Source organism: Periplaneta americana, chromosome 9, assembly GCF_040183065.1.
Source record: "Periplaneta americana isolate PAMFEO1 chromosome 9, P.americana_PAMFEO1_priV1, whole genome shotgun sequence".
NCBI lineage: Eukaryota > Metazoa > Arthropoda > Insecta > Blattodea > Blattidae > Periplaneta > Periplaneta americana.
In genome coordinates this window covers 7,744,552-7,764,962 of record NC_091125.1, presented here as the reverse complement: position 1 = coordinate 7,764,962, position 20,411 = coordinate 7,744,552, and the positions used below count along the sequence as shown (strand labels likewise).

Sequence of the window (20,411 nt, the reverse complement as noted above, 5' to 3'; positions counted from 1 at the left end):
ATTTTGTGTCTGCTTTAATAATCATAGTTCCCTTGACTTTCATATGTAGCTAACTGTAAAATCATTATTATTAAGTTTTTTTCATAATTATTTAGTAATAAAGTAGATATTAACATAAGTGTTTGTGTAGGCTTCCGCGGCTGGTGTACATGCTGTGTGGATAAGCTTCAGGGCTTCTACCGCGTTGTCTTGGTGTTGGTGGCTGATGTTTTGACCGCTGTGTTGTGGCCATCTTCAGAGCAGTTGTGGATAAGGAAATAGTCTGCGAGCCGGTATATATATAGTAGTCTCAATGGGGGGAGTATTTGCAGTGATAGGTCGTAGGTTCTCCTTCTGACATCTGATTGGTCCTACGTTGTCCAATCCGGTTGAGGTCTGTATGAAGGGGAATATTCATATCAAATACTGGCCCTCATAAGGTCCGAAAGAGTGACCTTGATACTGTGCCCGATGTCCGGATGAAGGGGGGGGGCGCCGCGTACATGTGGAGACCTGGTTTCTCGTTCCTAAGTATGATCTTGGAATAGACTTCCCCATGAGTTGCAGAGTTGTAACCCCTCGTCCTTGTTGATGTTGTTGGGATGTTGTTTGATGTGGAAGGCTTCTTTAACGAGTCTTCTGTATAAGTTGTCTTCTTTATCTGTTATCCTGATGTTGTCGAATTCGATGGCTTTGCCTGAATCTGCTGAGTGTAAGGCTATTGCTGATTTTTCGTATGGTCCGTATTTACAGAGTCAGATGTGTTCCTTCCTTCTATCTTCCACCGTACGTCCAGTTTGGCCTATGTATTTTAAACCGCAGGAGCAAGGGATCATGTATATTCCGGCTGATTGGAGGTATGGAAGTTTATCTTTGACCAATGAGTGGGAAATCTTGTGTGGGGCGTTGTATACCGTCTTGATATTGGATTTCCTCAGTAATTTCCCAATTCTGTCTGTGGTTCCTTCTATGTATGTATCCAACAACTGCTCTGAAGATGGCCACAACACAGTGGTCGAAACGTCAGCCACCAACACCAAGACAACGCGGTAGAAGCCCTGAAGCTTATCCACACAGCAGATATTAACATAGCCTAAATCTGTACTGTAAATATTTTGTAATAAAATAGGTATTGACGTAATTTAAAGTATAATATACAGTAGGCCTAAGCCTAAATCTAGGTAGGCCCTATACATATTTTCTGTCCTTTTTTTTTTCAAACAATGCCCTCTTTTTTAAGCTTTGTGTCCTCTTTTTTGTCGATGTGAATCTGGTCACCCTAAACAAATACAATTTTAAAAATTTTACAGGAAATTTTTTGTTTAGTTTACTCTCAGACCTTTTATATAGTAATTCTGAAAAAACAATGGACATTGTTTCTCTTTCATAGATGCATTAATTGGTATAGATTGCAACTATTTTTGTTATCTTGTTTATTTGAAAAAAAAATGTCAAAAGTTGATAATTTCACAAAACTCAACATATCCACTTTTTTAAATGCACATACCGTAAAATGGGATGAATAGGATCAGTGGGGGGAATAGGATCAAAACTTCATTCCTGGTTATAAATTTTGTTATAAACTGCAATTGAGTGGGAAGACAGGCATTGCTTACTTGAACAATATAGTAACCAATGACTGTCTTCCTGCTCAATTGCAGTTTATAACAAAACTTTATAACCAACTATAACTTTTTATCCTATTCCCCCCACTGATCATATTCACCCCATTTTACGGGACCTTGAAATGTTTAATTATTTTTCATTCGCAGCTGGTGAAATCCTAATCTGAATTATTAATGTATATTTTAAAATAATGCTTAAGTACTCTTGAATTAAAATACAGTTAATTGAACGCACTGAAACCTAATTTAAAGCCTTTTTTTCTTCCAAAATGTGTTATTGATTTAAGTACAGGAACTCTTTATTTTCATGAATTAAATATTTTTATTTGTGCAATACATCATCCAAATCACTGAAAATCAAAATCGTGCAGAATAGTCTCAGTGCAAGCTTTCCCATTCTTGATTTCCTTAAGCACTAGGTCAACTTCTTCCCTTAAAATTGATAATCCATTTTCGTCTCTTGATACGGTTTCTTCGTTTTCTTAGCTAAGTCATCTGGACGATTCCTTGTCTCATATAACTCTTCTACATATTTCGTCCATCTGTTTAATATTCCATGTTTGTCTGTTATTTCATTTCCATTGTCATCCTTTATCAACCACATGAATTTCCTTTCTTATTTGTGAAGTCCAAACATTTTACTTCGCGGTACATTAAATCATATCTTCCTTTTCTCTAGACTGTCTATTTCTTCACATTTCTCTTTCATCTAGTCTTCTTTTGCTTTATCAGTTTCTCTTCTTAGTTCGTTGTTTAGTTCCTTGTAATTTCTTCTACCTTCTTCTGTGTTGATGTTCTTCCATTTTCTCCTCTCCTCCTTCTTCTCCAACATTTTTCCTGTGACCCAAGATTTCTTAATTCTCACACCTTCTGTGTATCCCATTGTTTCTTCTGCTGTTGTCTGTATACAACTTTTTAAATGACTCCAGTACCGTAATTTCACACAATTATGGTCCAATATCACATCACTTTTTAGATTTCTCATTGTAATTCCCAAAATATAGCTATTAGAAGAAATTTTTTTGTTGATATCAACTTTAGAAAGGTCAGGACTTAATATCAAACACTTTTGTTATTCGAAATGTAGTTTGTATATGGAACTTATTTTTATAAACTGTGGACTATATATAGTTGTGTTATGAAGTCACAACTATAGTCCATTGAATATTTGCTAATATAAATCGCTCATGGACTATAGTTAAGAGGATGTTTTGCAAATATGTCATACAGCAGTCAATAATTTTTAATATAAAATACAGATTTTCAGAAGACAGCGAGAAAAATTATTTATTTCATTTTAACATAACCGCTGTTTTTTTAAGAAAAATATTTGTATCAAAAATGAAATCAATATAAAACCAAAACAAAATCAAGACAACCATCCTTAATCAAAATCAAACATCCTCAAAAAGATACATAATCAATTGGTTAATGTTTTGTTTAACTCCATAGATCTTCAAGTTCAGGCATGTGGAAAAGCTTCCTTTCCGTACTTTGCTGCTTTGACTTGTTTAGATCGTTTAATATCCTTTTTAGGATGGTTTGAAGTATCTTCGAAGGTCTCTTTAATGTCTGAAAAGTTCAATGAAGTATCTGATGCCAAGGAATATCCATCTTCATCTTCCTTGGTGGAACTCTCTACTGCCTTCGCCTTGCGATAATTTTTGTTTCTGCTTGAGGAAGTTGCAATTTTGGAGGTAGATGGTAATGCAAAATTGTCAATATCTTCTGCTGAAATAATTTTACCTGGCTCAACATCAAGCTTATTCTTTCTCCTCTTTTTGGATGTCCCTTGTTCTATTGCTTGATTCGTTGTCATTTCTATATATTTTATGAATGTGTCTGAAACAGCACTTCCTTCTAGGTTTCTGACGTTAGGATCAGAATATGATGGCACATTTTCTAGAACTTCAACTGTACAAAGAGGAAAGATTCCAACCTTCCTGAATTCAGCTTGCAAATTTGCTTGCGATGTCGGAATAACTTTATTCTAGACCTTATATAACAATGGAGGAAATACGTTTTTGGGATCTGTTGGCATGCTTCTTCCATCTGGTGTCGCTTTTCAATCATCAAGTATTTGCCGCCAATGGTATTTCAATTGCGAAAACAAGTTCTGTTTAGTGGTTGCATCAGATCGGTCACATTTGGAGATTGCAAGACCTATGATAATTCATTCTTGTTACGTTCTGAAAAGCATTTCGGCCAACGTCTTCCAGATAGATTCTTAGTGAGTGCTGGTAGGCCTACTTTGCGGTCTTGGCTCTCCAGATACATTATCACAATACACCTGAGGTCGAATAAAGTTATCGGAAATCCAAAATTGGACAGGGATATAGCATGTTCGACAAATCCTTTTCCTTCTGAAGGCAAGAAGAAGCATTGACGACCAGGTGAGTTGAGTTTATTTTCATGCAGTGCTCTCGGTTTAGGGGTATTATGGAACTACGAGGTATTTTGTACTTTCCTGCGGCTTTTCGCTGTGTCAGTACCTTGCAGGTGATATCTTTTATACAAAGATCCATACTTCTGTCACCATATGGCTTATAGGACCTTACTGCCACCTTTCTACGAAACATTTTATTAGGCGGCACCACCAGAAGCTATAAAAACATTCTGAAATGTAAGAACCAAAATCAGAAGTCGGAACACAACTATGGTCCACAAGAATGATAGGACCATAGTTGAACTCCAAATACCATTTTTTATTATTCTTCCAGTAAATATTAAAATACATATTCAACTGTAAAAATATTCATTAAATATGTGTAAGTAATAAATTACCTGTCATGTAGACCATCAAGAACACATAACTTCTTGTTGTGGTAACTGATGGCAGAGAAAGTTTGTAGTGGACGAGGTAACATACAAAACGCAACTCCAATTGACAGTTGACTAGCGACAAAACATGGCAGACAGGATGCGTTTCATAAGCCTCGCAATATTACTCTATCTATGCTCTATGCTTTAGTATTTAAATAATCACTAACTATCACTAGGAACTGAGATATCACTGTTTTCGTGAGCATGTGTGTTTGGACCATAGTTGTGTGAAATTACGGTACTCATTCTCTCGAAAATTTACTTCAAAGTTTCTTCTGTCCTCTTCATGCTTCAGTTTTTCCATGTTCAATTCTTCGTCACCTCTCTTCCTCTTAGTGTCTTCAGACGAATATCAGCAGGACATGATGTGACTTAATATCCGCTCCTAGTAGAGTCTTCGTATTTTTTAAGCAATTTCGGAATCTTTCCTGTGCCAGTATATAGTCTAGCTGATATCTATCTCCTTTCGTCCCTTGGGCATGTCCATGTGTATCTTCCTCGTTTATTTTGTTTGAATGATGTATTTCCAATAATCACTGCATTTCTTTTACAGATTTTCACCAGATATTCTCCTCTAAAATTTTTTTTCCCAATCCATATTTTCCAACTATTCTTCTATCTTGTCCTTCTCCTACAACTGCGTTCCAGTCGCCCATTAGCTCCAATCTTCTCCTTCTCAACTATCTCTTCTATCATGCCATAGTTTTCTTCCACTTCCTTGTCTGCTAATCCACTATGTGGCATATAAACTTGCACTAGCACTAACTAAGTCATCTTCTTCCTTGTAGTCTCATAATTATCATCCGGTTATCTTCATAACGCACTGATATCTCTTTATCTTTCACACGGGGTCCCAGTAATACACCAACACCATGACTTTCTTTGCACTCATCATTTGAATAAAACAACCTAAATTCATCACTCATCAACTCACCACTATTTTCCCACCTCACTTTTCATATTCCCATCACATCCACTTTTTTCCTTCTCATTTCTTCCTTCAAGGTTTCCAACTTACCTGCTTGTGGAAGAGTCCTTACATTCCACGTTCCAACCCTCAATCTTCTTTTCTTCTCTCTGTTGGGTTGCTTCATAGTGTATCCTTCCCCAGCATCCCCCTCCTGGACAACCGAATGGGGGGATAGTTTACGTCCGGAATCTTTGACTGCGGAAAGACTCATCATGCCATGTTTACAGTTTTTCTTGGGAAAGATAAATGCGGTAGCTTCCCGTTACTTTCCGCATACCACTCTCTCTTTCGCATTTTAAAAAGATCCCAGGGGGCCCCAACGTGAAGGTGAGGAGAGTGAATTTGACTAATTAGACCAGGCGTCTCAAGGCCAACGCATAAAAGTTGTTACAGAGAGAAAATCTAGAAACATAGTCAGCTGAAGAGATAAGTGCAGTACCCGAAGATAGCCGATCGCTGATTAATGTCACACGCATGAGCAAGCTAAGTTGTAACTGTTGCGGGAGAAATGCCACAAAGCTGCACTTTTGAGTTGTACTGTCACAATAGACGGTTGTTTTCGGAAGGAATTTCTTAAGTAGTTTGCAGTAACAATAATAATAATAATAATAATATTAATAATAATACATTTATTTTATAATTATTACTATCAGTGAGTAAAAAGAAGACATCTGAAGCATGAAGAACCATACATGTTACGTAATTATTTAAGCACAAGGAACCTGCCACTTTACTCCATTATCTCCTGGCCTAGTTGACTCATAAGTGGTGCCTTGTTGGTATCACTTGTGAGGTTCAGACCTGTCTTCGGACAGTTGACCAAACAATAACAATATTTCATTTCTAGTAAAAGTTTTTGGTATCGCTCTTTTTTTGAGTTTATACTATATTTAATAAAATATTTTTAATTGGGTTATTTTACGACGCTGTATCAACATCTAAGTTATTTAGCGTCTGAATGATATGAAGGTGATAATGCCGGTGAAATGAGTCCGGGGTCCAGCGCCGAAAGTTACCCAGCATTTACTCGTATTGGGTTGAGGGAAAACCGCGGAAAAAACGTCAACAAGGTAACTTGCCACAACCGGGAATCGAACCCGGGCCACCTGGTTTCGCGGCCAGACGCGCTGACCGTTACTCCACAGATGTGGACTATCTAATAAAATAAAATTCAATTAAATAATAATAATAAAATTACAATTAAACTTGTTGGTTATTAACGTAAGTATTCTTACGTTACGCTAATATTAATATATTAATTATAATAATAGTTAAATAATATAGTTCGTAATGTTTTCAATAATTAAAAATAACCTAAACATCTTAGAAATTCACAAGCAATTATTTTAAATTAAAACTATTCAAATCTTAAATCTGGTCTGAAATTCTTTTCTCAAGTCCTTCAGTACATCTTTATATTTGTTACACTGGTCCGGATTCAAATCAGGTAACAATTTTAGATTAATAAAGTGGTAACATTTACCCACTGAAACTTGCGTCTCCCACAATTTCGCTTTCCCTATGAAAGTTTTTATTTCTTCATACATTTGCGGTAATAAGAACATTCTTTCCTCGGAGATGGACACAATGACTGACTGTTACATCATAGCGGTTGCAGATGTCTACTCAATCATCGTGGTCAATGACGTCATCCGGAGATACACGAACTGGTCCTGCATCTTGTTCCACTCTTACACTGAAAAAGAGAAAGAGGAGGAAGTGCTCTGAGAAGGCCCTATTGAGACGTCTGAATTAGATCCTCCGGACTTCACCGAAATTCACGGGCAGGCTTAAATATTCTATCAGGGTTTTTGACCCCATCAGAGACCGGGAAATCCCTATTATTTTATTATTATTATTATTATTATTATTATTATTATTATTATTATTATTATAACTAGTCTTTATATAACAGGAGGGGTAACATTAGTAGCAAAGAACTAGCTAGTTATAGAGTAGATTTCGTGGGAGGACAAAAGGTTAGGTTAGATGTTAATGGCATGTCACAAATAGGAGATTACTTATTGTATTATGGAGAAGGAAACAATAATCACCAAATAGGAACAGGATTTTTTGTTCATAAAAGAATAAAATCAGCAGTAAAAAGGGTCGAATTTATCAGTGATAGGTTATCGTATTTAGTACTTAAGGATAGATTGTGCGATATCATAGTTATAAATGCTCATATCCCTACAGAAGAGAAAGACAACCATATAAAGGATAGCTTCTATGAGGAATTGGAATACACTTTTGATCAGTTATCTAGATACCACATGAAAATTTTATTGGGGATTTCAATGCTAAAGTAGGACGGGAGGATATTTTTAATCCGATTGTTGGAAAAGAGAGTCTACACATAACTAGTAATGACAATGGACTTAGGTTAGTCAACTTTGCGACATCAAAAAATTTAATTGTCAAAAGTACAACATTCCCCCATAAGGATATACATAAATATACTTGGACTTCTCTAGATGGATTGACACACAACCAAATAGATCACATCTTAATAGATAAACGGAGACATACTAGTGTAGTAGACATTCGAACTTTCAGGGAGACAGACTGTAATTATGACCATTATTCAGGGGCGTATTTTGCGGGCTACCGGGGCTACCGGCGGTAGCCCAAGGAAATTACAAAAGAAAAAGTTTATAATATAACATAATGTAATAATTTTGTATTATTAGTTTTACCATAGTAATTAAAATTAAAGTAATTGTTAGATATATTTTGTGTAATAATAGGGTCAGTGGTAGCCCAAACCCTTTAACCAGTGTACGCCACTGCCATTATTTGGTAATTGGAGAATTAAGAGAAAGATTGTCGGCGCTTGCCTGCCTGTCTGAAGTTGCGCTCGGGCGCAGGTTCAATCCTCGCTTGGGCTAATTACCTGGTTGGGTTTTTTCCGAGGTTTTCCCCAACCGTAAGGTGAATGCCAGGTAATCTATGGCGAATCCTCGGCCTCAACTCGCCAAATACCCTCTCGCTATCACCAATCTCGACGCTAAATAACCTCGTAGTTGATACAGCGTCGTAAAATAACCAACTTAAAAAAAATAAAGATTGTCAGTAGCCAAACAAGTGGAGCAACAATTTAATATTAGTAAATTCAATATCTTGAAATTAAAGGACTAGGAAACTAAGCAACATTATCAGGTAGAAATTTCAAATAGATTTGCCACTTTAAGAAGCTCCGACGAAGTTGAGAAGGAGTTAGATGTTAATAGCGTGTGGGAAAATATCAGAGATAGTATCAAAATAACAGCTGAGCAGAGGATAGGTTATTATGAAGCTAAGAAAAAGGAACCGTGGTTTGATGAAGATTGCTGCATGGTAGTAGAAAGAAGGAAACAAGCAAAATTGAAATTCTTACAGGATCCAGTTGAGGCGAATAGAGATAATTATTTCAATGAAAGACGGGAAGCAAATCATACACTTAGGAATAAAAAGAGAGATTACTTGAAGGAAAAACTGAATGAGGTAGAAGCAAATAGTAAGAATAAAAACAGTTGAGATATATATAAGGACATAAAGGAATTTAAGAACGAATATCAGGCAAGGGTAACGTGATCAAGGATGAAATGGTGACTTGCTTGCAGATTCTCATTCAATCCTGAACAAATGGGAAGACTATTTTGGGCAACCTACTAAATGTACTGTACATAGGCAAAATAGAAATCATTGGGACGAAATTCAGATACAAACTCCTGATCCATTTATACCCGAACTCACACTTCCTGAAGTCGAAATTGCGTTAGAAAACCTGAAAAAGTAAAAATCTTCAGTTATCGATCAAATTCGAGCAGAATTAATACAAGAGGATGGAAGCGCATTATGTAGCAAAATTTATAAACCTGTACTTGCTATTTGGGAAAAGGAAATTGTACCAGAACAATGAAAGAAGTCCATAATTGTACCTATTTTTAAGAAGGGTGGACAAGACTAACTGTAGTAACTTTTGACGTCGTACAAAATTTTGTCCAATATTCATTTCAGAAGATTAACTCTGTATGTAGAGGAAATTATTGGGGATCATCAGTGTGGTTTTAGGCGTAATAGATCGACTATTGATCATATTTTTTGTATTCGACAGATATTGGAGAAAAAATGGGAGTACAAGGGTACAGTACATCGGTTATTCATAGATTTCAAAAAGGCATATGATTCGGTTAAGAGAGAAGTTTTGTATGACATTCTTATTGACTTTGGTATCCCCAAGAAACTACTTTGATTAATTAAAATGTGTCAGTGAAACTTACAGCACAATCCGTATAGTCTAGCTTCTGTCTGATGCTTTTCCAATTCACTGCAGGCTGAAGCAGGGAGATGCACGATCACCTTTACTTATTAACTTAAGTTCAGGATAACAGACAGGGTTTGGAATTTAACGGGTTACATCAGCTTCTTGTCTATGTGGATTACATGAATACGTTAGGAGAAAATCCATAAACGATTAGGGAAAACACGTAAATTTTACTTGAAGCAAGTTTGAGGTAGGTTTGGAAGTAAATCCCGAAAAGACAAAGTATATGATTGTCTCCCATGACCAGAATATTATACGAACTGGAAATACAGAAAATTCTTTGGCATACCACATAGTGATAGTTACCTTATAACAATAAATTTTAATGAATTGATTAACTAGTGGACTTACTCGTGCTAATTAATAATTAACACGAGTAAGTCCACTAGTTAATCAATTAATTATATTCAAGTGTTAAAAGTAGTGTACGCAAGATTCAAAATGGAATATATTTTAGTAATTACTATTAATTTATTACTCGTTATAATTCAATATGATAAGAGAAAAATTGAAATTGAGATTTTAGTGAATAGTAGTTAGAGGAAAAGGGGGGTGTGAAAGGATTATACAATATTAGATATATTAGGATTAATGAACAAATAGAGAATATCAATTGAAATGTAGGGGAGATTGACCAAGGAACAAAAAAGGTACATAGGCCTCGTGTAATTGGGAGTATTTGTGTAGACGTGTACATCAAATAATGTGTTATTATAATAATATGTTAATGGTGGCACCGGATACAGAAATGTGAGGTACACCATTACATGTAAAGAAGTGCTGTGAAGAAATATATATCATATCATTCCTCGTTATGACGTAATAATGTTTGTTTTAGCTTGGAGGATGAGGAGAGCACGTTACACTAAACTCGGCAGACGCAACATAACATCGCTTTGCTGCGTATCCTGTGTCTTAAATAATGCAACTCGGGTAGGCCTATGTGTCAATATTCCGCAGTAACTGTCGTTGAATATTTCGCGATTACAGACGATTTTTAATCATACTATTTTCCTTGAAAGTATTGAATAATGCTACTGATTGACAAGACAAGACAAACTAAGAACTATACTAGTTTAATAATAATAATAATAATAATAATAATAATAATAATAATAATAATAATGACTATGTCTGGAATTGGAAGACATACCGGTAGTTCTCTTTCAGCAATTAAAACGAATTAGAGGGAAGAAAATCTGAAGGAAAAATACGGAACTGATAAATAGTCATCTTGCCAAAGTAAATGAAGAATGTAGTTTGAAAGCAAATTCTTTCGTTAAACAGATTCAGACTTTCGGGGAACAGAATTGTAAATTCTATTAAATCACTCTGAAAATCTGTATATCCGTACTCTTATTTCACATGTCATAAACAAATTGACCCTCCCAAGTACTAACATTGTAACTCACTTTTTTACATTTTTCAGGAGATGAAAATGAAGTTTTAAAATGATCGTGTAAATTAGTGTATACAAAAATGTAGAGTAACAATAAGATTTTACATACAATTGGGAAGGTTTAGAGCTATACAATGATGGTACTGGGAGAAAAAGAAACAATTTAAGACCATAATAACTAGGACAACTCAAAACCATAAAAAATTGGGTTACAATGTTAGTACTTGGGAGGGTCGAAAGGTCAAATAACACTGTAATATGCTTGGCATGTTTACAGTCTTCCTACTCGATCAAAAATGCAAAATTAATCAAACAATTTTCACGATACATAATGCTTATTAATGGAACTAATCATCATTTTATAGAAATGTGAGTCGAACCTAACGACAGAAATTGTAATGATGCTACGAGTCCCTGTTTTGTTCTGCGTATGCGCCAGCTAGTATATATTACGTAATAAACTTTATAGATTTTCCAAGCATTAATGGCAGACGTATCTCTTATTCAGGCTCTGATTACTATGTATATCTATTATCAGGCAGTGCCTACATCTCATTTAACGATAAGCCTATGTGTGAGAAGAAGAACAATATTGTTTGTGTGCATCTGAAATTTCATTAGTGTAATATATTACTAGTCAGGGATGCATGCAATGAAGGAGGAAAGTACAGTAACTGGCCACCCTACCACATTATCTTCTGGCTTAGTTTCCTCATGAGTGATGCCTCATTGGTGTCACTTATGAGGTTCAGACCTGTCTTCAGACAGTTGACTAAACAACAATGGCAGACTAGCTGTTTTACTAAACACGCAGAAGTAATATGATATTTGAAGCAGCTGGAAAACTAATTAAGGTTGTCACGAAATAATGTGATTTGTAGGTGGGGTCTATAGCGAACCTTTGCAATGAGGCGGGATAACCTAACAAGGTTGGTCGTATGATGATGCGTCACCACTCAAAACACTAACCCAAAGAGATATGGAAGTGATGATCTTGTCAATCAGTTTCTATTGAAACTAGTGGCTTGTGCAGCAATTGCTGCAAACTAAGTCCATAAAAAGTTCAAATAAAAATTGTTCAGATTTATTTTCAATGAAGAATACCAGACATTTTGATAGTTATTTGCTTCCATAATAGTGAAACATACTCCCTCTGAATGTTTTTTTTTTTTTTTTTGGGCCAAATACTTTTCCTTGAACCTATCCGTCTTCAGTTTCAATGCGAAATCGCTAGTAACAATGTCAGGATGATCAATGGGTTTTTCATGTGGGAGTAATGCAGTAGCTATTTCGGGTCATTGCGGATTGTATGTGAAAGTTAAGAAAATGTAAGGTTTGTCATGCTTTGAACAAAAGACTTAGCATCTTGGTATAGCTGCTGCATGTTTCGTGAACAACCCTGAAATGTAGAGGGCAGAATCACTTTTTCCCACTAAGAGATCTTGCTAAGGTGATCAAGAGACTACAAAATCTTGTAGGCCTCTTATTTTATCAATAAGTAATACCTTTTGGTCTTTTCTTATGAATTGTAATTTTTTGCGCTTCTTCCAGACAATACTGATCTATAAAAAACACTGCTGGATTAATTTGTGTAACAATGAATGTTATTTCTTATATTTTCTGTAATATAGGCTGTTGTGAGGAATTTATTGCTGAGATGTGGAAAATGAGGCGAATGATATGTCAGAGTTGTAGAATCTTATATGCGCCCTAAATCAAATTGTCCATCGTAAATCGTTAGCAGCTTCAGTGTTTCATTTGTTGCTGGTTGCGGGAAATAAACTTATTCATCACGGTAGCAAGAAGTGAAATGGCATGCTATTTTCCCTACAACAAAATATGCTTGGCAGCGATCACAAATCTAATCAATTAAACCAAAGAAATATGAAATTAATTTGATGTAGTTTAAAGACGCAGCTAAAATAGGAAGCATGACTCAATTACTACCAAGGAAAGTTAGAGAAACAGACATATAAATATCTATATCACACTGTCATTACATATATGAAAAGGACCCACACCACTTGAATAATAATTGTAAAAGTATTTCATTTTTAATAACAATATTGTTACCTTACGTAAGTTTTATAGTTTTCAGTAACATAAGTTTATATAGGCCTATAGCCGTTACTCTGTAAATTATAGAAATGAAGATCTAATATAAAATATTCTTTCTCTGCGTCCACTTACATAAAGCTCCAAAAGGTTTCACTGTCATATATCAGTATAGCATTATGTGTTGCATTAACTATAATAATATTTCATTTTTAATGGTAATAATGTAATCGAACATTCTTAAGTTTTGTAGTTCTTAATATTCAATACACAGCTGTACTCAGAAAACTACAGTCCAGAGAATCAGACCTGTAAATTATTTTTTATACGTTATCAAAAAATTGCACAAATGAAGATCGACATATTGGCATTATGATGGGAAAGAATCTGAGCCATCTGAACTCTGTCAGCAATCCTGTAGGTCATGGCCTTCGCGTAATAGCCTATTGTTTATTGTAGTGTGTGTTTTGTTTTATTCTGAAATGCAACACGGCCGACTTGATGCTCGTTTCGCTTAAGGAAGCGAACATCAAGTCGGCCGTGAATGCAATTAATTAGTGCTCAAAACTGACGAAAGATGGATTTTGGAAAAAAGGAAAATGATGTAGGAAAATTGACATTTCACTAAAAACTACTACTTTTCCGAAAAACTTTGGGTTCCAAGCTTCAAAATGAGGGGTCATTTATTAAAATCCGTTCAGCCGTTTTCCCGTAATTTCTATTACCAGTTCAAATTATATATGTAATATAGATAGATTTGCTGTTTGTTCTGTACTCGTACTTTGTCGGTGCTGTGCCGACCTGCGACATATGTACACAGTCATACATCCTACATACATACATACATACATACATACATACATACATACGTGTTCTGCTCATGGTTAAGTCTGTCACTGCAAACCCAGCATTCTTCAATCTTTCTTATTTTCTGTCTTCCTTTTAGTCTCCGCATATGATCCATATATCTTAATGTCGTCTGTCATCTGATATCTTCTTCCGCCCTGAACTAATGCTTCCGTTCACATTCCTTCCAGTACATCCTTCAGTAGGCAGTTTCTTCTCAACCAATTATTTTTTCTCTTTCTGATCAGTTTCAGCATCATTCTTTCTTCACCCACTCTTTCCAACACAACTTAATTTCTTATTCTGTCTATCCACTTCACATGCTCCATTCTTCTCCATATCCACATTTCAAATGCTTCTATTAGTTTCTATTCATTTCGTCGTAATGTCCATATTTCTGCCCCATACAATGCCACACTCCACACAAAGCACTTCACCAATCTCTTACTTCCTTCTTTTTCCAGAGATCCGCAGAAGATGTTCCTTTTTCTTTTAAAAGGTTCTTTTGCCATTGCTATCCTCCTTTTGACTTCCTGGCTGCAGCTCATGTTACTGCTTATAGTAAATCCCAAGTAGCCTATCTGAAGTTGTTCACTTGCTCTATTGTCTCATTCAGTGTAAGTTATAATCTATAATGGCTAGCCCCAAGATGTTCAATTGTAACTCGGAACGTGGTAACCTCTGGCGTAAACAACCCGGAGCGCATGTTCTTTAAGGTCTTTTTCCTATTTTATAATGGAAAGTTATTGACCTTAACAGAGCATGCTTGACGTGTCATATCTCCTGGTTCTATAGGCTTATGGACACCCATGGGCTAGCCACTTACTGGTACTTCAGGCCTCAAACATCATAGGATCATAAGGAAAAAACCTAGATGCAGTCTGTTACCTCACGTGGATACATTCTTGTGAAACTCCCGTGCATTAATGTTATGTTGTTAGTTTAAAATAATTGTCTGTTGTGTCACGTCATCTGTCATTGCTCCACACGTACCAATGCTTGCCTCATTTTCCGGCGCGATCACAGAACCAATCCTCGGTTGGGGCGCGGAAGGATTTTGCGGTATGTTTGTTGATATGCGGAGTCTTTATGTACAGTAGTAGCAAAAAAAAACCGGACCGACCCTTGTAGCTGATTTCAGAGCCTTGTTCACTCCAGAGCACGATAGACTAGTAACTAAGACTTTCGTGGTTCGAATCCTGCCTGGGAAGGAAACTTCTTTTTGTTCCCTATTCAAATTTATTCCCAATACTTTTCGATTGCTGGTAAAATTCATGTTCTGGGAATAATAAGTTAATTAAGTAGTAAAATATTGCTGTAATCGAGAAGTATTGGGAATAAATTTGAATAAGGAACAAAAAAAAAAAGTTTCCTTTCCAGGCAGGATTCGAACCACGAAAGTCTTAGTTACCAGTCTATAGTGCTCTGGAGTGAACAAGGCTCTGAAATCAGCTACAAGGGTCGGTCTGGGTTTTTTTTTTTTTTTTTTTTTGCCATTGCTGTACCTATGGAATGGGGATTAGTGTAATTTTCCGCAAGGAAGTGTTTACTCAACAGCATGGATGAATTCTTTTATGACGGTCAAAATATATCTCTCATCGAGTCCTTATCGCTGAGTGGAGCTGTGCATTCTACGAGTAGCCTACAGGTAGCTCACGCCACGTGCTTACTGAAATATTTCTTTACAATTCACTTTCCGCAATTCCATCTTCAAATTAGGCTACACACACGGATTGAGAAAATTAAACAGGGAATAAATTTATTACTTTTTAAATTTTGTTTAATTCTCGCGAACATGTATAAAATTAAACTTTAAAAATGTATTAGTGTTGTATTTAAAATAAATTGTAAAAAAAAAACGATATTATAGATGTGAAATGAAATTAATTTAGCACACGTCTTGGGATTCTGTGAACAGGGATTGCTCTTGAGGAACTCTAGACATCATCTTGTAAGATCCAAAATTGCTGCCACATTAAGAAATAAGGGCTGATAGTAGAAGAAGAAATCTCCTGTCTAGCTGAAAATGGGTCAAAGAGACGAGTAGATATTTTAGCGTACAATGCTGACACTAAACAGGGCATCATTGTGGACCCCACGATACGTTTTGAAGTAGAATGTCATCAGTCAGCCGAGGTCCACCTTGAGAAGAAGTCGATCTATGAGCCTACAGTCAACTATTTCAAGCTGAAATATGCCTTAATTCACGTTGAGGTATTCGGCTTGCTCATAGGTGCTCGAGGGACTATACTAGCTTTTTTCGAAGAATTTCGACGGTATTTTGTTCTGCCAACATCTCTGAGGGATGACAATGTGATACTTATGTTGAAAAAATCCTGCCAAATCCTAATTATTCACATGGTGCCACATTAATAGCAATTATAATTTTTCACGCCCTTTTCTTTGTTTCCCTTCTTTAAAATTTAATATCTATGTTTACATATGTATAATATTTTTTTTTGAGGATATACTGAGTCCATAAGGGCTACCCTCAATGGGGGGCAATTTAATATTATATTAAACTTTCAATTGAGCCTAAGATGAGTGTCGTGCGACACACAGAATGGAAGTTATAAGCGTTTATGTTTATCATTGTGAGTCCATTTTTAATTTCTTCAATTTTGACTTATATGCAAAAATTTTTTTTTCTGAAATAAAAATATACGGAGTTTATTTTTTTAACCCCCTAAACACACAAACATTTTCGAACTGTTTCGAAATATCAGTCACAAGCCTGTTCGATCTGTGCATTATTCTGTTAGTCACTTCAGGAACATTTCATTGTATTTATTCATTTAGGCCTATATTTATGTATTTATTTATTTATTTTATTGCTAGTAAGTTTGAAATGAATACAAATTAATAAATACAATGAAAGATAAACTAGCCCACTCCTGAATGAGTAGGACTAGTGCTCAGGAGGGGATTCCAATACAGACAAAAATAAAATTAAAATTGAGAGTGAATATAGATTAAATAGTGTTTAACATGTTTAAATCCAAACTGTAAATCCAATAAAATTTATTTTTATTAATTTGGAGAGGTTGAAATATTATTGAAATAAAATGTGTTTAATAATCTGGGACCTTGACTCATGCTATGATAAAAAGCTGCATTGGTTTTACATTTTGGTTCAGACAAACGCAGAGAATTCATATTTTTAGTTCTATATTTATGTATATACCTTTCAAAGTTATTAAAATTTCTATGAAAATATTTTAATAAAATAAAATAACACATTTGTTTAATGTTGAAAACTTTGAAATGTTTAAACAACAATTCAGTTGGGTAATCTTTCTGCTTTTTTAAACAAATTTTTAATACTTTTTTATGTAGTAAAATTAACGGATAAAGATTGGATTTACAAGTTCCACCCCGACCTATAATACCATATATAAATATAGATTGAAATAATGCTAAATAAATTACACGTAAACAGTTAATTGACAAAATATTTCTTAGAATAGCAAAGTAACATAATGTTTTACGTAATTTATTACAAATATAATGAATATGATTATTCCATTTTAAATGATTATCAGTAATTATACGTAAATATTTGACCTCATTAACTTCATTAATAACTGAACAATTGCAGTTTATATCGGAACTGTCAGAATTATGCATTTTAATTTGAAGTTCAGATGAAATTGGTTTATTACCTTTATTATTTAAAGACAATGGGATAGCTATTGTTTTATCTTACAAGTGAATTTAAATCGAACCATTTTTTATTAATTTTAAGCCGCAATTTGCATTATAATAAGCATCAGTCCAAGTTTTTCCACTAAAAAGTAAAACAGTATCATCAGCATACGAATATAAATCACCTTCATATTCTTTAAGGTCTATCATTAAAAGGTCATTAATATGTATTAAAAATAAAATGGGTCCAAGGACTGTTATGTCTCCTATATTGTAATATCTACGTACATTTTTATAATTTGGGGCCTCTTTATAATATTATGCTAGAGCAGTGATGTCAAAGCAAGCGCATTTTTCTGACCTTGACGTCGTGCGCGGGCATCAAGCGCTAAGTATGGAAAGAGGAAGGGTTGTGTATATGAATAAGCAGCCTTTTGGATTAAGGAAACAGTGGTGCACAAACGTCAAAAGGAACGTGAAATTTTATGTCGTTATTTTTATATGGCTTCTTTCTGTTTGATATTATCTATATTGTCTGTAAAACAAAAGTACTAATACCAATTTCTTAATATTGCAGTTGTGTTTTAAATGTTAATAACATAAACAGTTAAGAAGGAATATTCACATAAATTCCATATTGTAGTACTGTACAACTATACTGTACTAAATGGATGAAACACATCATTCATAAAGAAAGTGATATCCCCAAAAAAGAGACTGAGTATGTCATGAAAAGTTGGAATTGATATTGATGATACCTTTAGTTTTATAAAAGTAATCAAAACAATATTACAGTACAAAGCAAAGTTACCTAGATGCTGTATTATGTTTTAAGTGTAACTAATATTCCATAACAAAGCTCTTATCGCATTATGCTTTTAAGGTGATATTGGTGAGCAATTTCCTATCATCAGAATATTAAATTATTTTCTCGAAATATGCTGAAGCTATAGAGCTGACATTTTTACAAAACATAGGCACGTATCTTTTGCTTATGATGTAACAATAGTTCCTTTGTTAATTAATTTTTTTACAAATAATTTCTATGTGAATATTTTCAAAATTTTCAATACACTATCTTCAGTAATACGTATATACGGTTTATTAGATTTACGAAAACATTCTGTAAGGCTACTAAATAAATAGCCCTATATCTGAAAATTTCACTTTTCTATTAAAAAGGTTGAGAAAATATTTCTTTTGAATAAAAAGAAATTAAACTTGTGAAAAATGAGCATTAAAATTAAAACTTACATTTTTATAATGCACTAAAACTTCTCAGACAGATCTAAAAATTACCATGGATACAGTTTTAATAGGTTCTCTTCCCTTTATCTATTGAATCAGTGCTGGCCATCCCTGTATATAGCTCGACCAAGCGGCATATACTACTTCTTTCGTATGTCTCTTTCCTTTCCGCTGTAAAGCGCTCAGGCTCTCCTGAGCTCTAAAGCGCGCGCTTGCTCCTATGGGCATCAATTGACATGACTGTGCTAGAGGCTCTGCACTAGCTTAATCTGGCTCTGAATGAAGACATAATAATGAGTCTTTTTGCAGGTGAAAGACCTGGACCAGAACAAGGTGTGTAAACATCAGCGAGTGTGGACAGACTACATCAATTACATTATTGCCTGTGAGGTGGTACTCCTACTGTTGCTTGTTAGTAAAGTATCGTATGACTACTGGGTGTTCCGAACAGCTGGCTACCTTCCCTGGCCTGCCTCTAAGATGCCCAAGATGCCCTGTGATTGGGTATTCGAGACCTGATTCCTACGTAAAGTGACTTGGATCTCATAGACGTGGTGTACCTGAACAGTGAGTGAGTGCAGCAGTGAAACAACGCATTCATTGGTCGTGTTGCGAATGGCACACCTTTCTGTGCTAGCCATGATGTTTTGTGATATGCTTTTGTATTACTTACTCTGGTATTTTTGTAGGGAAGCCATCTGAAGACTCTGTGTAGATTTTATCCCATTTCAAGTGTCAGTATTTTACTATGTGTATAGTTTTTGTACTGACTGATAAGAATGCACATGCTGAAATAATTTTTCCATTCCCTCCCTCTCCTACGATCATGACATTACTGTAGAAGAGCCGTCAAATACAGGAATAAAAAGAAAACATATTTCACAGCCATATGATCTCGTACATATTTTCAGTAATGTTTGAGATAGAAATTCTTAATAGTCTTTCATTAGATTTCACTTACAACATTACGAATGAAAAAGTAAGTGCCTTTCTTTGCAGTTGGTGTATTTATTCTTGTTTTGTAAATCGGAAACCTTTGAAGACACAGCAACAATTTTATGTTAGTAAATTTTTATTGTATTACGTTATAAATAGTTGGAAATTTACTTCTAATGTTATTTCCTTTCATATCTTGAACTTGCTATGTATTGCATTATTCTGTTAGTCACTTCAGGATCATTTCATTATATTTATTTCATTTATGTTACTAGATAGTTTCTTTTCCTGGGGCCTCCGATCCTTCATGTGTGTGTTCGTTATTTTTTTATAATAAATAAAAATAAACCATTAGGTGTTTCTCCTTCTTCTATTTCCTATCATTGTCATAAAATGTAGTGATCTATTTGAGATGTCAGATACCAACGTAAAACGTTATATACAAGAGGTAACAAGAGGTACATATCTCTGAGAAGTTTGTTACAATTAGATTCCTGCATTTGGTTACTTTGAACACAAATAAGTGTACGTCGAGCATACTCTTGATACAGAGAGCAAGTTACGAGTGAACAGTTCACG

The 20,411-nt window shown here is 34.9% G+C and overlaps 1 protein-coding gene across 3 annotated transcripts in view; it reads left to right on the top strand.

The window, feature by feature from the left end:
• Positions 1-20,186, top strand: part of hfw (leucine-rich repeat domain-containing protein hfw) — a 316,786-nt gene extending 296,600 nt beyond the window's left edge. For all 3 annotated transcript variants that reach the window (XM_069834380.1, XM_069834379.1, XM_069834378.1), the window contains one exon: positions 19,206-20,186. In XM_069834380.1, the coding sequence (XP_069690481.1) occupies positions 19,206-19,415 (210 nt within the window). In that variant the 3' untranslated portion in view covers positions 19,416-20,186. The remainder of the gene's footprint in view (positions 1-19,205) is intronic.
• The last annotated feature ends 225 nt before the right edge of the window (positions 20,187-20,411 follow it).